This window comes from Zosterops lateralis (genome assembly GCF_965231275.1).
Source record: "Zosterops lateralis genome assembly, chromosome: 2".
NCBI lineage: Eukaryota > Metazoa > Chordata > Aves > Passeriformes > Zosteropidae > Zosterops > Zosterops lateralis.
Window position 1 is genome coordinate 17412516 of NC_139763.1, and position 21047 is coordinate 17433562.

Below are 21047 nucleotides of genomic sequence, written 5' to 3' on the forward strand. Positions count from 1 at the left end.
TTTTTAAAAGCATTAAAAATAAAAAAAAAGGGTCATACTCAAAAATTATTTCAACGACAGCATGTTATCTTAACCCAAATGAGCTGTCTTGGCCTAAAATAGGTATTCCCTGTACTAGCAGAAAACGTATACCAGGAATCTCTGTGAATTGCTCCCTAACTGTTAGAATAGTAGGAATTTTTAATGTGAAAATATTAAATCGCATTTTTGGTATATAATAAGACAAAACATCAGAAAAATATCTCAAACAACATTGTGGGATTTTCCCTATCAAAACATTCCCATTTGCAATTTTTTTTTTAAATCATTCCATTAATGAGTTAAATTACTTTTTTAAAATTACTTTTCCTGAGATCTCAGTAAACGTAAGAATACCTGACAGTGGTGGGTTCTGTGGACAGGCACATCAGCAGTAGAGCAGAATACCACTGTAATTAGTGCCCTATAAACAAGAGGGGGAGGGAAGGAAGGAAAAAGAGAAACAGACCCAGATCCCACAGGCCTTATTATCTGAATATTCCTGAAGCCAATTACAGGCTTCTTTGCCAGTAATGTTCTCCCCACAGCACAAATATACCTGGAAGTAATCTAAAATAGTAAAAAAACCCCAGAAAGTCAAAACCAACCAACAAACAAATCCAAAACCAAAACCTCCCAAAACAAAACCAGAATCAATACCTCACCATTTCCAGACTTAAATCACACATCGGTACCAAAATGACCCTGAAAACAAACTATAACAACAAAGTAATAATAAATTTCACTTAAATGATAGGGTAAGAAACTACATAGTAAAAATAAGAGTATTTTTCCATACTTCTTTGAAAAATTAAGTGGCTATTTGGGTAAGCTTTCTTATTTGAAATTAAATGACCTGTTCTTCCTCTTTGCAAAAAGGAGAAAGAGGAAGAACACTCTTAGTGCTGCATCTATGGGAAATCTATACTTTCAACCACTCAAATCACCTGCAAGACCCAGGTCACAGTGTGGCTCAACATAAGGTAGTAACACGGTGCTTAGTAAGATTTTTGTTTTACTGATCTGGTAAAGAGCACAAGTAGGAAGAAAAATATCCTTGAAACACCACGATTTTCATTCGGAATCCCCTGTGCAATATGAATTTATATAACCCTTTCAGAGATGATGTGGCAGCTGTCAGGACAGCAGTAGAGTTCACTCACTACCTTCGGGCAGTGCCCAGGCACATGACCTCCATCTCAACATAAGTTTTTTCTGCTTGATAAGTAAAAGCTATTGAAGAACAAAATTCCTGAAAATAAAAGTTAAATTAATAAATAAATAAACAATCAGGAATATCCCATCTCTGTTCAGGGAGTATTAGGCAACTACAGCGTGTTAGTCAAATTACTAATCCGCAGGTGGAGAAGACCCAAGTCCGGTTCCTCCCTGTTCCTGGAAACCGGCTGGCACAACCTTTCTCCCACCCCGGACAAGCTTTTCCTCAGAAAGCGAAGGAGGGCTCCGCCTCACAGCCCCGCTGGGGAGCACCTGAGGGGCTCTGCTGCTCCGACGGGGAGACGCTCGCACTTGGCACCTCGTACTGGCGCCCGAGAACTGACACAAAACACCGCAACATCATCTCACCGGCCGATTGTTTTTCCCACTGAAACAACACTCAGGAAAAAACCCTCAGCGGCAAACCAGGAGTCTAGCACACGGCACGTCCTTTCATACAACTGCCTTTATGACTTTCGGGGCCCTTTTGAGAAAGGCGACGGCACCGGGGACCTGACGGGGGAGCCCGCCCCGATCCCGCGGGGTGCGCGGCGCTCTCGGTGCCCGGCCCGGCCCGGAGCGGCTCCTCATGTACCCACACCGAGGGCAGAGCCGCGGAGCGCTGCCCGCCCGCACCGCCAGCGCCCGTCTGGGGGAGGCGAGAGGGCACGGAGCAGCCCCGGCCCCGCTCCGCTCTGCCCCGTCCCGGCCCGGGCAGCGCAGGGCACCGGCCCGCCCGCAGCCCCAACTTCCCGGCGGAGGCAGCGCCAGCCCCTCTCCCGAGAGCTGCGGGAGCGGGTCCCGTCCCGCACCCCCCAAACCGCCCGCGGCTCCGGGGGCAGCCGGAGCGGACCCCCCGACCCACCTGGTGCAGCGTGTCCGGGGGCAGCTGCGAGGCCCGGAACAGCTCGCCCACGCTGCTGCCCCCGGCGGCCGCCTCGGGGGGCGGGCAGCACCGCGAGAAGAGCTCGGAGTAGCGCTGCTGCTCGGTCTCGCTCAGGGGCAGGAGCAGACCCCCGGCGGCGGCGGCGGCGGCAGCGGGGCCGGACCCCCCCGGCGGCCCCGGCTCCATGGCCGGGCGGCGCAGGGACAGGCACAGCCACAGCCACGGCCGCTCGGCGGGCAGCGGGTGCCGCGCCGCCGGGGAGCGGGGGGACGGCCGGGGGGCCGGGAGGTGTGGCGGGGGCCGGGAGGTGGGCCGGGAGGTGTGGCGGGGGCCGGGGGCGGTGCCGCGCTGCGGCGGCGAAGGTGCAGTCCCCGCCCGGTGAGCGCCGCGCCGGCTCCGCAGTGCCCCGGCCGGCCCCGCCTCTGCCCCCCCGCCGCCCCTCCCGGCCTCCCGCCCCTGCCCCGCGGCCGGACCGCGCTCTCGGCGCTCTGCAGCACGCCGGGTTCCTCCCCGGCTCGGATTGGAAAGGACCTTAAAGAACGTCTCGTGGCACAGACACCTCCCGCTGGACCAGGTGGCTCAATGCCCCATCCAGCGTGGCCTTGAACACGGCCGGGGACGGGGCATCCCTCACCAGCAGCGTTTTCAAAGTACCACCTGCTGCCGAATGTGCCACGTGGGCAGCACAGAAAAGCAATGGCATAATTCGATATCCTGCAGTGAGTCCTAATCGATTAGCATGACGGTTTGAGAGAGAAGCATCTCACCGTTTTCTCTGTAGTCTTTGCTTTAACGTGAAGGACAAAGAGCCCCTTGATCATGGAGACGACATTCCTCTTTATTACTCCTTTGTCAGCAGTGACACTGTAAATGTTCCCTTTACAGGCTGAGCAACACCTCAAAAGTCAGGCAGCTCACCACCGGGGTGGAGGGCTGGGTACATCTCAGCCAGAAGGTTGTTAGTGTGTCTCATGCTGGTTTTTGCAGCATTTCTTCCCAGCAGTTCTTGGGTGAATTTCGAGGAATAAGCTAATCACAGATATTTACAAGATGATCCTTGTAAATATCTGTGGCCCACAGTGTAGTCAACAAGTTCTCTTCACAGCAGCTTTGGTGCATAGACATGGCCTGGCCCAGGAGAAATCAGACTACCTGCTGTTTGTTTCCACCCTGTACTATTAGCAATGTCGGCCCAGCGTTGTTACCTGTGTTCCTGAATGCAAAACATTTGGGAAGTCCATGTGGTTTATTTTTTATATGCTTCTTTACTATTAATTCAGGAAAAAAAATGAAATCCAAATGTAATAATTTTGCATAACATTTTTATTGGAAAATAGTTCTATTTATGGTCTGTAAAGAAAAAAAATCAACCCAACCAAATAAAAACCCAACAAACCAAAAAAACACTAGCTTGTCAATTCTGTTCTTGTTAATTGAACATTGTTACCTCTTTTTAAAATCTTTTTTTATGCTACTTTACCATCTTCACACCACATATCTGTGCCTCCTTCTCACTTGCACAAAACACGCAAACTCTTAATTCCTCTAATCCAAAATGAAGATCTGCTCCTGCCTTCTCAATGTGTGGAACACTGAATGGGTTGTTAAACACAGCTACTAGCAGGTGAATAATTGATACTTGTGTTTAAGGATGGAGTGTTATGGAGAAATCTTTTTTCTTTAGAGACAGAAGATTGTCATGGTATTTTCTTATTTTAAAGCATATTGTTATGCAGGAGGAGAAGGCTATTTCAGCAGCTGAATCTTGTAGCCCGACTTAAAGTGGCAAGTATCTATAGTAGCTCAAAAAATTCAGCAAGTCCTCTTGAGAAGGCTCTGCAGAGCACAGAGTGAATGACCCCTCGACTGCAAGGTACATCACCTGGAGAGTCCCAAGGTGTCACTAGTCTTTTTCTATATTTCCAGCCAGGTACAAGGTACTGCACTGAGGAAATAGTGCCAGTCGTGGAGAGGATGTAGGGCCATACCTAACTATTGCCATACTTAACTATATGACTCTCATGATAAAATATCTTCAACCTAGTGTATGGAAGAACAGCTGGCTTCTAGCTGAACTTGAACAGGAGAGATGTTATCCTGACAAGGAAATAAAAACACTGTGACTAATTTGTGCTAATTGTGGATTTTCTTGTGCCTGAAGATGCTCATTTGTAACTGACCAGCTCAATACTCGTGATGTCTCATCACAACATACACACCCTTTGCCAAGACTCCACCAGACACCATTTGATCTTTGTTGATGTGTCAGTAAATTCTTCAAAGTTTTTCTAAGGTGGACCCTGACAGGAAGATTTAGGAAACACACACTGTCCAGAACACAACAGTCCGTCTCACCAGCCACATCTACTGCCAACACACACAGCTGCTTTTTTTGTTTTCTCCTTTGGACAATTTTCTTCCTTGACCTTTAAAACTTGCATTCTTCTCTCCATACAGCCCACTCTCATCAGAAATGACACAGTAGCTGTGTTCACAACCAGTCTACCCCCAGTGTTGTTATCTCCAACATGTTGTCTCCAAGACATGAAAGAAATGAACCATCATAAGCTGAGGGAGGAGGCAGGGAAATCCATGTATCTGATGCTTGTAAAGTAAGTGTGAGCCTAGAGGTGTACCATGTATGAGCTGACCATCCCTGTTTGCCCCTGGGGAATACAGGGGGTGCTCAGGTGTCTGCCTGCTCCCTGCAGGTGTTCTGCACTCAGCAGTGCCAACCACACCAACTTACTCTGCTGCACCCACCCCTTATGGAGAGCTTTAATCCACTCCATGTGCCAGAGCCACTTTCTGTCGATCCAGTGTGCCTTGTGCAGTGACATTTATGGCCTTTGTGTGCTTCAAAATTCTTGTGAGGGTACATTAGTTCAGACTAAGAGGCACTTAATGATAACAAAAGCCATACAAATATCATAGGAAGAGAGATTCAACCTTCTTTTTTACATGGAAGTTGTGACATCATTACAGGTTACAAAGCTTCCCTACAACTAAGAAATGCTACATATCAGTATGAGAATCTGAACAATTCAAGTATTTATTTTTTTGCTGAAAAAAATGACTCAGTAATGTAAACGGAATTGAAATCTGACTTATCAAACTATGGCTTAGATCTGTGTGTGGTCCTCCTTCCCTCCCCACCCAACTAGTAATGCAATTACTTACACTCAAGTCAGCCAGCAGCAGTCCTGAAAATAATTGTGTGATCATGTGTGGGAGGGAGACAGAGGTCTTAGGAAAAAAAAAAAAAAAAAAAAAAAATACTATTTCCAAAGATATACTAATGGAAATAACAGTAACATGGATGATAGGTATATTTTTGTTCAGGATATAAATTAGTATATATTGTCATGTATAATATGACATAATACATAACCTCCAGTAAAAAAATTCTCCCAATATTTTAGTATTTAGGAGATCCTGGGAATTTTTTTTTTGAGCAGTACAACCAAATACTAGTCACTCAAATCCATGTGTTATTTCACAGACCTTAGGATTGAGATCATGTCAGACTTGTCCTGGCCCAAAAGGCATGAGATCTGGCTGGCAGCTGCTTTCCATTGACAGTGGAAACACTCCATATATCGCCAAGTAAAGCTTTGGAAACTCATGCAAATGGCTGGCTGGAAAACTGTGATTTAGCTTTTCCCAAACCAGCTCAAGTGAATCTCACTCATTGTTCCCCATAACAATTCTTTTTATTTACTTTCTTTGCAAAATCAAAGAAGACTTTGATGGCAAGCAACTGGTGGGACATGTTTCCTGACCATGGTATCAGACATGCTTGGAATATACTTGAGAAGCTTGCTGTTTAGTGTATAGATTCAGCATGCAAATACTCATATTCTTCTTTGCATTGTTGCTTACATGAAGAGATCCCATTTATAAGAAAAACAGGAGAAATGCTTAATGAACTGTAAAATTTGATTCCATATTCTGCAGCTTGTTAACACCTTTAATGCAGGAAAAAACCTAAAAAATAGTAACTGTTTTCTACTCTGACCGATTCATCGTTTTTAAAAATGAGATGGCATCATTCCACATTGTGGAAGATGCAATTCCTGGCAGGTTGTTGGTTTTCTGTAAGCAACTGGGTACATAATTGAGAATTAGAGTTTGTGTCACAAAATATCTGACAAATATCCATGTATTAATTGGTTGGGAGGAGACGCAAAGCAACAAGAGGGAAGGAGGGAAGGAGGGAAGGAGGGAAGGAGGACCACACACAGATCTAAGCCATACTTTCATAAGTCAAATTTCAATCCAGTTTACATTACTGGCATTATTTTTTCCAGCAAACAATAAATACTTGAATTGTTTTGATTTACTGGTATGTAGAATTTCTTGGTTCCAGGAAAGATTTGTAAACTTAAAACAATATCTAGTTGTGTTTAGAGATTCTTTTTATAAAGTCCTTTTATGAAGATTTATGCATGCAGTATGAGCTTTAGTGGCAGAAGGCAAAGCCCATGCACACATCTTTGTAAGAGCAAGGACAAAAAATGTACAGTGTAAGGCAGGTAACTTTCCAGGAAAGTACAACTGCATTTCCATTGATTTCCATCACAGTGCCTCCAGTTTATTTCTTTTAAAATAATGGCTTCATGTAAAATTGAAAAACAATTTAGATGCATGTTTGTTTTTCTTTTAGTTTTAGTTTTGAAATATCCATTTACTTTTGCATTCTGCAGAAGCAAAAGGTCACTCAACAAACTAGGCACTAGAACATGTTGTTCCTCTGTAATTTGTCCTTTAACTTAGGAAATTCACAAAGCCTTCAACAACTATTCAAACACCAGGTTTCAACCAGAACACACCAAACCTTACTTTGCAGGATGATCATTCCTAAAGGTCCTATCATCAGACACTTGAATGCCTGAAACAAGAAATGCTGCCAGGGGAAAATCTATGTGATCCTGGAAATCCCACACAGAAAAAATAAAAATTAAAAAGTAAATAAATAAATAAAATAAAAGAGGCACTTATTAATGTCTTCTCCGACACACAAGATAAAATGTAGAACTTTTATATTTTCAGAATATATTGATAAACTAACTCTGTTCTCATGGACAAGGAGAGAAACACATGTTAGGCAGAAGGGGCTATTATAAGAGCACTGATGATAATTAAAGAAAATTTCTTAGTGCTTTGTGTGGCAACTCATGTACCATTGCTTGTTTCTTTTAACTATCTGTTACTGGTAACCACACTCCTAAGTAAAAAATAATCACAGAAAGGCACAGAGACATTAATCACTGCAATGAAGCCATTAATGCAAAGCAAAATGCATATTTTTCATTTGAAGACATAACAAATTAAAAAATCACTGTAAGTTTACTCATCTGTGTGTCCTACAGCTAATGTGCAGCTCAAAATTTTGCCTTCAGTTTTGGAAAAAAATTCCAATAAGTGTTCAGTTATGAGATAACCTATTGACCATAAAGGGTTTTTAGTGCTGCTACTGCAGTCTCAGGTTTCCCATGTAGTTTTGACCTAAATAAGTTCCCTTTTGGGCAAATAGTATATGCCTTTATGCCATTTTCCTGGTTACATTTTAACATAGCAAGTGGCCCACCTTGTCTTTCAGTTAATTCATGAACTCAATATAAACCAAAACCAAATCAGCTGCAATTCACTCTGGCTTCTGCTGTTAGTACAGTGAAGATAAACCAACAATAAATTCTACTTATGACTCATTTTCCCAGACTAAAACCAGCTACAACAATGCCATTGCAGCTGCAGAAAGTATTGTGGCAGGCACTTCCAGCAGGAGCATGCACTGTGCTGTAAAGCTTGTAACCTGCACATGACAAAGCTTTTCATTCAGCATCAGCCTGAGAAGGGTTGTACTGTCACTGCATGGCTCTTTATGCAAAAAGGCACTGTAACAACAGCCAGTCCTGCAATGTGATAGCAGTCTCAAGCTCTCAAATCCCACATGCAAAGACGGAGAAAGCCACAGCCTGTTCATATTCCCCAGCAGAAACAGCTGCATCTCCCTCACCCACAGCACCAGGCCCTGGCCTCTCTACCTCTTCACAACCTCTCCTCAAGTGGGGTTTGTGAGACCTGGGCAGCTGTGCCCGGTGCGGGGCAGCAGAACAGGGCTCAGGAGCATGGATGGGTGGGTGAAACAGCTCTAAGATGTGCCAGCCACAGCCCAGCTGCAGAAACACTCTGACACCATCATGTAGGAACCTCCTTTCCTTTCTCCCACCCCTCTAAGTTCACAACAGATACTTGGGATATTGTTTTCAAAGATAAGAAACCTGAGAGACCTGAATGGTGTTTGTTTGGATCGGGCTTTTTTTCTCAGCAGCACAGGAGAAGGTCTTCTCATTTTCTAGTAAAGCCCTCCAATAGCAGGGACAGTCTCAGACAGTGAGAGCCCCTGAGGCCACAAACAGGACGCACACAAGAAAAATAACACAGACTATAGGTGGCCTCTCAATGTCACTTCCAGCCCAAGCATCGCCAGCCTGTTCATGGTCAGCAGCCAGCAAGCAGGGGAAGGTACCACAGAGGTAATTCAGTGCCTCTCTCCCATGTGGAAGGCAGAGCTGCAGAGCTGAACACAAGAGGTTCCACATGGATTACACAGCATGACCTGGGCTACAGTGAAGACAGAACACAAATGGTTTATGGCATGGTCACAGGAACAGCTTTCCCCTGGGAGCCTCCTGCAGCATAGAGCAAGACAGTCTCCCCAAATCCCTCTTCAAACAATGTCTCCTGCTTGCAGACTCCAGGAGGGAATAGGGGAGGCTGACACACTCCTCACAGAGTACCGCCAGCTTGCTTCCTCATTCTGGACCAACTTCACTGAAGGTATTCTTAATTTACAGCAATGTGACAAAAGAAATGGCTTCCATTCTCTGCAATATGTTTAGTCTTTCATAGATTTGATATTGACACAATTTAAAACAGGAATAGAATCAGGCCTGAAATAGGGGCTAGTCTGTGCATATATACTTTTTGTGTTACTGAGCCAATATCATGTCACTTATTATAAATATCTTATATTTTTGTTATGTGTTCAAGTATTTGACTGTCAAAGACTATATATTTTTAGAGTACTATTTGCTTTGTCATTTATATACATTCACCATTTTTTCAGTGTAAGAATTCCAGGCAGTTGACAGCTGACATATTATTATTCAGTACAGAGATGAGATATTAAATCTCATCACGGTGAAGAAAGGTGTGTGCAAGAAAGATAAATTAGTCTTGTGACTGAGGAGTGTATCTTAGTGAGACTCAGAAAAGTGTAGTACTGCTCCTACTTTTGCTATATTTGCTGTGCAACCCTGCAGACATTCTTTAGTAGTAGTAAAAGAAAACATTTTCCAATCCAACTGCAGTCTTGTGAGATATAGGCAATCTCTAGCAAGATTGTTGGGCATTGAGAAATTCTGAAAGGGTGAAGGGGACCAAATAAAAAGAAAAAAAAATAAAAAGAAAAAAAAGTAAGACATCTCTGCATAGTCAGAGTTTAAGCTCTCTCCACTGGTGTAACCTGTCTCCTGCCTGAGCATTAGCATTGAAGAGCTCAGGTTTGCAAGCATAGATCTGCCTGGACATATCCTGTGTCTCCCCTTGCCTGCATGGATCCTCCTGGACATATCCTGTGTCTCCCTTTGTCACGCAGCACTGCAGGACAAAGCAATAGATGCAGCCTTTCCTGTTTACTACTCTGGGTGTGGTACACCAACTGCTCCTGGCCCTAATATTAGAAAAACAATTGGAATTGAGCCTCAGGATGTGTAGCTACTCTCTCGTGCCTGGTCAGTTAGATGTTTACAAATATTTTCTACAATACCATTCCAATTCTGCTTATAACTAATAGTTCAATCCCTTCTGTTCAGGTGCAGGAACACTGCAGTGAAACTCAGCATTAGTTCTGTCCTGAAAAAGCACAGCTAGAAACGAAATGTTTTACAGAAGATTGCCATTCTACATTAAAACTTCCAGGGATGTCTGGTGGTTTTGCTTTTACATGTCAAGATATTAGAAGTGTCCATGCCTTGTAACCTTGTGGAAACCTCACAGAGATCTGCTGAAGCCACAGGTGGAGCATTTCAAACTAGGAGGGCTCAAAAGCAAAGCCCTTGCTCCTGGAATCCCTGGGTTTGTAGCAAATCTGTACCCTCTTTCCTAGCAAGCAGACAAGCATTTTTGAACAGTTGTGTTTCTGAACACTGTTGTACTTTGCACTTAGTTTAAATAATAAACATTTGGCAAGACTTGCCTTCTCTAAAACTGTGCATATTTTAAGGGAGAAGTATTCCTAATGTGTTGGTTATAATTTAATGAACATGCAGTGTAGTTAATTTGATGGAGTAAGAATTGTTCAGATATCCTGGTCTGGGATTTTTTGATTTTGTTTTTTGGGGAGTTGGATTTTTGGTTGGTTGTTTTTTTGGTGAGAGGGTGATTGGAGCTTTTTTGGATAAGTTTTTGGTTTTTTGGTGGGGGTTTTTTTTGGTTTTTTGTTTGTTTGTTTGTTTGTTTTTTCAAAGTAAATAAGATACAGTTTTATGAAATGTGTGTTCTAATATAGTTACAGAAGAATCTACTTATTTCTAGAAAAGAGTAGCTGTCAATGTCATGTTTATGCTGTCAGTATTGTATTTATTAACTAGCAATATTGGAATAAATCAATATGAATAATTTCATAAAGTATGAATATCTACAGTCAAAATTAGAGTATGGGATGGGGGGCTTGCAGGGGTAGGGAAATTTTACTGTGCTTTGTACCATAACTGAGTGTTTCTTGTGCTAACTCTTGGTACTTAAACACAGTCAGGTAGTCCTGTACCCTGAGAACAACATCTTTTTCTACTTGCTTACCTTCAAAATCCATGAAATAGTACTGAATTTACACAGGGCTACACACAGCTGCTAAGTTAAGCATGTGCTGCTTAATGGTCTAAAAATTTACTGTAAGATAGATAACACTGTAATAGATTCATAATAAATGACCATCCCAGATGAGGCCTGATCTCAGTATGATTTTTTATTTTAGTGAATTGTCATTGAGGCTTTCATGGAACAGTGCATCCTGAGCAGGCATCTAAATGAAAAGTCATCATCTAAAAACTCAAACTACTTTTCCAGCAGTAAGAAATGGCATGGAAAGAAAATTAAATACAAACAAAAGGGAAAGCTAAAAAGAATAGCTAAGCAGGATGACTGGGTATGAGTTCTGCAAAATCCTTCAATATTTAAAAGATGTGTAGGAATTAAGAAAACATTATCAGCTTTCAGACAAGTATATTTCTTCTAAGATATCCACTTTAAAAACATTTCAGCAAGGAAAGAAAAGTCGATGGTATTGCAGGGTACTATCAGAGATGCTTGAAATTCGCAATAGAAAACCATTCCTTTTGGGACATTCAGTGAACAGATGTTCAGAGAGTCTGCTGCTTGGAGTAGTTACAAATCAAAACCGTGTGAGAAATATTATAGATGCTGAAATGTGCAAGAAGGACAGATTCTCCTTTCTGGATTTTTTTTAATGTCAGCTCTAGTAATCTTTGATCATACAGACTCAGAAAAATCGAATTATCTTATCCTGAGAAAACTCAGCAGAGATACAAAAATGGAAAGTAATTTAGTTATCAGCATTCCTAACATTAAAAAAAAAAAAAAAGAAAATCAAACAAAACCAACCAACCAACCCCCCAAAAATCCAAGAATTTTGAGAAGAAAAATTTCTCAAGTGTGGCTTTCCCACATTTCTCTCATTTCTGGATACTTGGGTGCCCCTAGACTTTCCCTGGTAGGAGCATTAATTTTGGTCCCTTCACAACATTGACAGAAAGCTTTAGTCAAAAAGGGTCTTCTCTTCTGAAGGCTTGAAGATGTCAGCATTAGTTTTTATTTGCAATCTCATAACATAATTGAAATATTTTCTTCTTCCTTTGTAGAACTTTCAGGGGGGTTTTTTTGTTTGTTTGTTTTTTTGGGTTTTTTTTCCCTTGGTTTTGTTTGTTTATTTTTTTTTTTTTCTTGCTTTCTACAGTCCAGTGGTTACTGATGGAAAAGAATCCACTTGTTGATCCCTCTTTCCTTTCCTGAAGTTCTGTCCTGGGCAGATGTGTATTGCTCAAATTCAAAAAGCACTTGCTTGTACCTTCTCTGGATCATCTTTGAAATTCAGCATTCTATGCTACAAGGAGACAAAGCACTACAGCTGCCACAGCAGCTATTAGCCAAACCCTATATTATCAGTTAAATTAATACTGGGAAAAATCTTCATGCTCAGGAGGAAGAGAGTAGCATGCAGTTGGCAAGGCAGCTATATTAAACCAGATACCAATCTCAGCAGAATCAGAATTAATTAGCAGTAATTGAAATCTACTTCTGCACTGAAGAGAGTAATTTTTTATGAATATATATTTTCTTATCTTTATGTTCAAACCTTTAAGATTATGATCACATTTTTAAATGTTACTTTGGTTTGATAACTGAAAATTATATCTGATTATAGATGTCATAGTATTAGGATTGTTCTAGATAACATCTTCCAAAAAAAAAAAAAAAAAAAAAGTGAGTTTAAAGTTTAATAAGTAAAGTGCCCCACAGTTAGGAAGTATCACAAGCATGAAGCCTACACAATGTTATTTCTAGCCTTTTATGGGCACAGAGGCTGAAAAGTGAAAGGTGAAATAAGTTCCTTAATTTTTAGCCATATTTGCTAAATATGATGGCATTTACCAGATTATTTGCAATGTGGTAGATTTGGCCTTACCCTTTACAAATATACATAGGCACAGATATATGCAGTCTGGTCTGACTTCTAAGGGTATGGTGATTTTTTAACCATATTTCTCAATACAGCTTGCTTCTACTTGCACAGTACTAAAATATCACCAAGAAAAAAATTATCTTCTTTTTGCAACACTTTTACACATCTGTGCAAACTTAAGTAACTATGTAGCCAATGAGGCAAGAATAAGGCCCCTGGTTGCTGGAGGGAACTCTACTCTGTAATTGAATCAGCCCAAGTGGATCTCAGCTCTCAAATCAGATGAAATGCAGACTGTTGTGTTTACGTATGGCCGTGCTGACTATAACGGTTTCCTCACGAGTAAAGATAGCTATCAACGTACTGTACTAATGACAGTGCTGGTCTGTAACAAAATTCCTCACAGAACAGTCATATGTTAAGGGAAAAAAGAATACAGAGGGGGAAAAAGAATACAGAGGGGAAAAAAAGCTCAGCTGCTTCCTTTTTCTCAATACTGCTCAAGATATTAATTGCAGAACATGAAGCACCTAAAAATATCTGAATATTGATTTCCTCACAGTGCTGATGTTATCAGTTGTGCTCGTTTCTCTCCAGTGTATCTGTTTACTCAATTCTGTTGGTCTTTTACTTCTGCTACTTAACAGCAAAAGCTGAGGATGTTATTGCCTCCCAGTAATAGTTGGTAAACAGATGCTTTTCAAAGCAACAGCTGCACTTTCACAAAAAACTTTCATTTTCCTTTACAATTTTACAATGAGATGAAGCAGCTGGAATGCTTTGGAGACAAAGGAGCTCATGAATAATTCACTTGACACGTAAAGGTGAAGTATGAGTGTCTTCTGAAGTATGGGTGTCTTCACTAAATAAAATTGCCTCCTGTCAAGGGCAGCAAGAGAGTTTTGGGAGGAAGGCAATGTTGCTTCCATTTGAGATCCCAGAGAATGATGGTTGATGACAAGATAGAATTTAATGTCAATATAATTTTTTTAACTTTTTGTTTATTATTCCTCTTTAAATAATTTCAATATAAAAATCACTTGAGTTCAGTACTCTGGAAAATAATGCAAAGTAAAAAAAATCAGCAGGCATATAGATTACAAATGCTTGTGGCCAGTGAAAAAGACAGATTATACCTGTTTACACATATGGCCAAAATTGCATACTGCAGCATACAAGGTGTTTTATCCATTTTTTAGTATAAGGTGGTGCTGGACACCCTCCTGAGTGTTCCTGAGGGATGCCTGGGGTTCCTGCCAGAGCTAGCTCAGCAGTGCCAGCATCCTGGGGTGGTTCTGCACCCTGTCTGTGGGTTGTAAGCACCTGCTGGAGCATGGTTTTGTTAGGATCCAGCCAGATCCTTGGCATTCTTCCCCACACACATACACGAGGCAGAGCATGAACTGCAGGCACTTAACATCCGTGTGCTGTCTCACTGGCAGCATCATAAGAGATGCCGCTTTGGTTAATTGCTGCAGAGCAGGAGTGCCAATTTGGCTCTGGCTAGTGCAGGATGTGGATGGAAGCATGAAGTCTTTCTCTGTTGGTAGAGAAGACTACAGGGATCTGAAGCAAGATTAGAGCCTGCAGCTCTCCTCCAAAATACCTCTGTCTGCTCAGATCCAGTAACAGCTCAGCTTTCAAGCCAGCCCCTAAAGCTCACACAGCTTGTAAATGTTACTGTTGGTGGGTGTGAGGGAGGCAGGCAAATGTCTTAATAAAATAGTAAACATTGCATTTAATAAATTGCATAGACAGAAAAACTGGGACAGGGCTTACAGAAAAGAAGATCCTGAATTACCAGCAGAAGAGGCACAGGCCTTCAGTCAGGGTCTCTCAAGAGGGAGGTATGTGGAGGAAGCCATATCAAAGTATTCAAAATTTTTTGGGGAGCTGTTCTAGAAATAACAGTGAACTACCTCCTTCCAACCAGGGAACCTGCATACAAGACTGGAGTAAAACAGAGAATTTGCAGGCTAGTTCTTCAGAGGGATTCCATGTGTGCACAGCTACTACTCAATGTTAGTGTATTACTCACTAGAAAAGTTGAATATACTAATGCAGGAAAAGGCACTCTTACTCCACACATCATTTGAGAATAATCTTGTGTCAGTACAGTCCCCCAGGCAAAGGATGTAAAATCCATGTTGACAAATACTTTCTGTTTTCCAGTCACCCTTATATAGAGAGCTTGACCACTAGAAGTACTGAGGATGTGCCCATACTGCAATCAGTCTGTGACTGAAGCCTGCAGAGACACTCCAGAGTGAACTTTTGGGTAGGTGGTTTGGAGAAAGATGCTGCAGCATCTCAGGGTGGCCAGCACACTGAATGTTTGCCTGAATTTTTAAATGGGCTTTGCTTTAGGGATGAGATGCCATAAGATCTGTGACCTGACCATGATCCCACAGCTGGTGAAGGAAAGGTGAATACTCTGACCATAGCATCACCAAAAATCTCCCACTAAGTATTTTTTCACATTTCCACCCTCAACTGTGTGTATTTGTGAATATTGCAAATAGCTGCAATAGCTTCTAGACAAAATTACTGTATTATTTACTGTCTACCCCAGCTAGATACAAGAAGCAAAGCTGATCCCACTGGGAAGCTTTTGACCAGCTTTAATGAGAGCTTTTCTACTTTGCAGGTACTTTTTGATGACAGTGCATCACTGCTATTCTGAGTCAGCCTGAGTTTGGTGCACTGTGAAGAATTTTGCTCACAGTGATTCAGCTGCAGTGCTGTTAGCAGCATTAACATGGACAGTGCTGCCAGCAGAAACCTCAGGAGCAAGGATAACTGGCATGATACTGAGAGCAATACAAAGCTGTTGACAAATACAGCTCTTAGTACCACTGACTGTGCTAAGCAAGGATGGAAAGCCTCCTGCAGTTTGCTTGGTACAAGCACAAGTGCAAAGTCATTCCTTGGGCTTTCAGATTGCCTGGCTGAACCAAGGAACACTATGGGAGGCTGCTGAGTGATGCTGCCTGGCTATGATCCCATGCTAAAAATACAGTGGAAGAGGACTGCTAGTCTTTTCAGAGTTTTCCTCCTCAGTTTTCTGTGGCTTTTATGCTGTGCATACACAGTGCTGAATGGGAAACAGAGCACCTCATTTTTTCACTGAACCTCAAAGCTTCTTTGGTTTGGTACTTTTTTTGCTCCTAGCTGCATTTTGTGAAGATGTTTCACGGCCCTAGCATGCCAGCAATTACAATTTATTACATCCTAGGAAGAACTTTACACATTCTTTTACCTCTCATTGAGGAAGGACAACTAACATTTTATGGGACAAAAACGTAACACCCATTAAATTTTAGAGTCAGTGAACTTCTAACCTTCCATTCTTCATGCAGATTTTCTAATTCAGTATTTTGAAAGCTGCACTTCAAGCCAAAAATCAAATAGTATCTCCTTTTCCATAAAGTGGAAAAGAGAACCTTTCTCCTAAACTATCTCCTGAGTGACTAATGGCCAGACTTCTGGAATGGATGTAAGTGAGCATCGTATCTATTGTGAACACTCTTATCGCTATTTCCAAGGGGTTTGTAAAGGATGACAAAAAGCTGTGGTACAGAAATTACCGTGATGGCAGATTAGAATTCCAAGGCTTGTGTGGTTTTTCATTTCCGAGACAGTTGCAGTGATTTAAGATGCTGCCAATCCTTACTCTCCTCACTGCCCAAACCTGGCTATATTTTCCAAATCTCTTACAAGTAACATTTATGCGATTCTAAGCCAATATCATATGAAATCTAGCAGCTCAGGATCAACTGCATCTCACAGTAATTTGGGTTCTGTTACTAAATTATTAGATTTCACAGTAAAGTGGCTGAAGGAGCATTTTGCTCTACTGATTCCAAAAGGGAGGACATTGAAAATGTAATTGTGTTCACCTTTGGCAGGAGGACAACAAAGAGTTGGTCAATAACAATTTATATTGTTGCAGCTATTTCTTTACTGAATACATTTCCAAGACAAGATACAATTTTGCAAAACCGAAGGGAATAAATGCAGAGTTAAACTCTGCAGCTGATCACCAAGTTAGTTACTGCACAAACATTTTCTAAGTGCTGTGTAATTTTAGTGACTACTAATTTCTTGCAAGCCGCTTAAATAAATCTAATCAAATAAAACAAACCTTTCTAAGAATCATAAGAGAAAAACTACTCCCTTTGGCTCCACAGTCCTCATTACTTGGCTAAATGCATTTGTTGAGACAGAGCTCCACTAGACTCATTCAAGCCAGGATAACAAATCCCATATTCCAGATGACAAAACATTTTCCATCAGGCTATCTTTCAGAGGTAAATCTCTTATATTGGAAATTCCTGTCTTGTGACAAAAAAATTATTGCCATTTGAATTGAATGCTCTTTATTTTCAGAGACAATGAATGTCAGTTTGAAATGGTCAATAACCTGCAAAAACTGAAAAAGTGTCATACCGTAGTGTGCCTAATCTTAGGAGAAAATAATAAAGTATAGATTTTAAAAGGTCTTTATCAAAATTTCTTCACTAAAAATGGAGAACTTGGGAAAATGTATGAAAAGTTCCTGACACAGCACATCTGCATCCCTGAATATATGCAGAAGAAGAAACAGCTTGAAATATGTATTTGCAAGGCTTACATTAGTCATCATTAAAATGTTTTTGTATCCTGAGTGACCTGCTGAAGGAACTGAGTTTGAATGCTTGGTTTGAGGGGAGGGGGAATTTCAGTTTTGACAATAAAAAGTATTATTTATTTATATAAGCTTTGTGTTTTCATGTAAGCTATGAGACATTCACCCACCTTCATCTTTGGGATATTAGCAGGAATACTGGTTAGGAAACAGGAGTAGTAGCCTCGGGTCAAAGGCAGGTATCCAGGCATGTAAAAAGATGTTCAGTTGACTTCACTGCAGAGGGATAATTAGTTACACTCAAATGATGTCCCTTGAAGTGATGTACTTGAAAGTAAATCTGGCATGCAGCTCAAAGTTTTCTGCGGCCATAGCCTCAGATCCTCAGCCAAGTATGCTCAGATGTATTGCAAGTTTCTTTACAGCAAAAGGTGAGAAAACTTTTTTTGCCATTACAGTGTATAAAGCTAGGTAATAGAAATACTGGAATTGGTCTGGGTGGAAATACACAACAGCACTGGCAGAAACAACAGAGCAAAGCAGGAAAGCCACAGCACCGTGGAAGAGCTATTCCCCTCCCTGTTATCTCAGCATTGAAACAGACCATAGTCATAAAGATATGTGGAAATGAAGAAACAAATAGAACAGGCAGCAATCTTATTGAATATTTATGGAGGGTAAAATAAACAAGGTTGTTCAATAAAAATATTGTCCCATAATAACAGCTGATGCCTAGAGAGTTTAAAAACCTGTCCAAACCCATTTGTTCCTCTCCCACAGAGAGGAACCCAAGAGATGTAGTGAGGACCTGAAAGCTATTTGCTGCTGCTTTCTGTGGCATACAGGTGATCCTGGTAAAACTGGTCAGGGGTGCACATGTCTTAGTGCTTGCAAGTATGTGGGCATGAGAGTGTGAGTGGGTAAAATCAACTTACTTAAGGAATTGTAAATTAAAATCATGTTCTGCCTGCCTACGGTCTTGTACTGTCTTTTGTTGCACTAACAACCTATGAGGACTATGTATCTCCAGTTGTGTAATACTTTGCTGTGGACTTCCTGTTGTCTTGAGCTGAATGGATCAGAAATTCTGATTCTGTTCTCACAACACTTCCTTCAGAAATTTCAGGCTTGGGTAATTGTGGGCAAATAGAGTTTTCCAATATATACAGCAAGTCAAACCTAGTTAATGGTTTTGAAAGTGAAATTGGACAAGTTTGGGTGGAAATACATGGCATGATTGCTTATGCAGAGAAAGAGCTGGCTCTGGTAACTCTGTTTAACTCTTGCAAATCAATATCCTGAATTGTGTGGTCAGTGCAGATGCTGTTATAATACAGCTGTGTAAAGCAAAATGGCTCAGAAATTATTTCACAGTTCACCCTTCAGCAAACAAACAGGACATCACAAGAAATAGCATGTTTTAGCTATAAGAGATGTATTTTTTCCAAATTCCTTTGCTTCATTTTGGAGAAAAAAGGACAATTTTGGTGGAAAGCAATGTGCACATGCACACAAACCCAGGTATTTCCTGTCTTCAAAAAAATCTAGAAATAGCCAATAGCCCACTTGCACAGAACTCCACAGCACATGCTGGTGTAAAGCTTAGACAGCTTCACCCAGCTGATGGCACAGATATGTGGTGCTTTTAGCCCTCACTTTCCCATGAGAAAATTAGTTCACAGAATGCTGTAAGCCCTCTGTGTGTTTCAGCATTACTCTATGCAATAAGCCAAATGTTAGTTGCCATGCAGTATATTCATTAATTCTCATGGAGTGTCTTCTTTTGCTTTTCTCTTTGCTTGGCAGCAACGCCTGTGCCAAAAAAGGTTTGTTTTTTGTCCTCTTTTAACACAACTTCTCTCTGTTAGTATGAATTTCTGAAATGATCAAACATGATCCTGTTAGCAGAAATGGTCAAAGACCCATTGGTCGTTTTTGTCTTATGCTGAAATATCACCTAGTAGACATTATCAAGGTCCTGATGCATTCTAAACACAAATAAATGAGAATCTTGAATAAAACTGACCTCCTGTATGGCACCAACTCCCAAACCACCCCTGTTGCTCAACACTTGCAAGATTTCAGTGGCAGCAGCTGATTTCTCACTTTCCTCTGAGACTTTGGCACTTCTTCAGGCTTTCTGTAAGCTGCTATCCCAGAAAAAAGAGGGGCAAGATAATGTCTGAAAAAACTCCAGGCATTATGGCATATTATTACATGCTGCCCTGCCCCACTCAGAACAGGTCTTTACACAGACTTGATTTTGCATTGTTATGTGAACAACACATAAATGCCATTATCAGTTACTTAGAAAAATGCTACTTAAATACAATGCGTTTCAAGGATTCTATTATATTGAAATAGCTTTATTGTCTTCATGGCACACTTTTGAGTCTTGAGAATTAATTACAAGTGTGACCTGACTCTTGTAACATGAGGTTTAGTACTCTTTTATCCCTTCTTAGGAGGTGGGTTTTGTGCTTTCAGTTTTATCATTACTTTTTTTTTTCCTTTGCTACTAAATGCCCATGTTGCTACTTATTTGTATTGTATTACAAAAGTTTTGTTAAATAAATGTGCCTGGGATTTGTTGTGAAAGGGGAGTAAATTTATTATCCTTAATTCTTGTAGCAGTTCAGTCCCAATGAAACTGGGATTCTTCTGTGACCACCCTCTCTGACCACCATCTCCTACATACAGAAGCTTTAAGAGACACAAATGCCTCACTAAGGAGAGGCTGTGGGTAGCTCTACCAGTCCAAGGAAAAGTCTGAGGAAAGAACCAGGTTTCACTTCTCTGGGGCCCTCCTTTACCCTGTGGTTGATTGTGAGAATGTGCTACATTACTCCTTAATAACCTGTGGGAAATTCTTCCCTTCCCTGTTTCTAAGTGTATGGAGACTGGGGAGTGTTTCCACATTTCAGCCCACCTCAACTTCTTGTGTTCCACATGTTACCAGAATATTTCTCTTCTGAACTCTTCTGTGGGATCTGAAAGCATGCTAGGCCTAATAAAACACATACAAGATCAACAGGATACTGCCCCTAGATATTTCCACTGCTGAGCCAAGTAAGAGGAGAGAAGAGACTGATGAATGACTCTATGGCCACACATGGGAAAGAGGGAAAAGTGTTTCCAAATGTTCTGTTAAAACCTGTAACTTTTTTTTTTTAAACTCTCACATTTCAAGTCAAAATCCCCTGAGATAGAATTTCTGACCTTCACTATCTTTAACTGTGTGTTTCCATATGTGCCGCTGCCAAAATGCTGAGTAGGTATTTGAGATTTGCCTTCAGTACATCATTTTAGCTTAAAAGATGCTTAGTGTGAATCTAGAAACTTTGTTCTGAAATTGCTGCAATTTCACTGCAAATACTAAGCAGAGCACATAATGCTACCTAAGCAAGTGCCACTGAGGCATTACAGATGATCAGAAACCAACATGATTAAGAAATATATGCAAAGAGCACTTGCAAGTCTACCAAAAAGCTATATTCCTTTCAACAACAACAACGACAACAACAACAACAACA

At 41.2% G+C, this 21047-nt stretch overlaps 1 protein-coding gene across 2 annotated transcripts in view; it reads right to left on the reverse strand.

The window, feature by feature from the left end:
• REPS2 (RALBP1 associated Eps domain containing 2) overlaps positions 1-2308 on the reverse strand; it is a gene marked incomplete at its 5' end in the record, with an annotated part of 95836 nt that extends 93528 nt beyond the window's left edge. For both annotated transcript variants that reach the window (XM_083885140.1, XM_083885139.1), the window contains one exon: positions 2102-2308. In XM_083885140.1, the coding sequence (XP_083741266.1) occupies positions 2102-2308 (207 nt within the window). The remainder of the gene's footprint in view (positions 1-2101) is intronic.
• Between the last annotated feature and the right edge of the window lie 18739 nt (positions 2309-21047).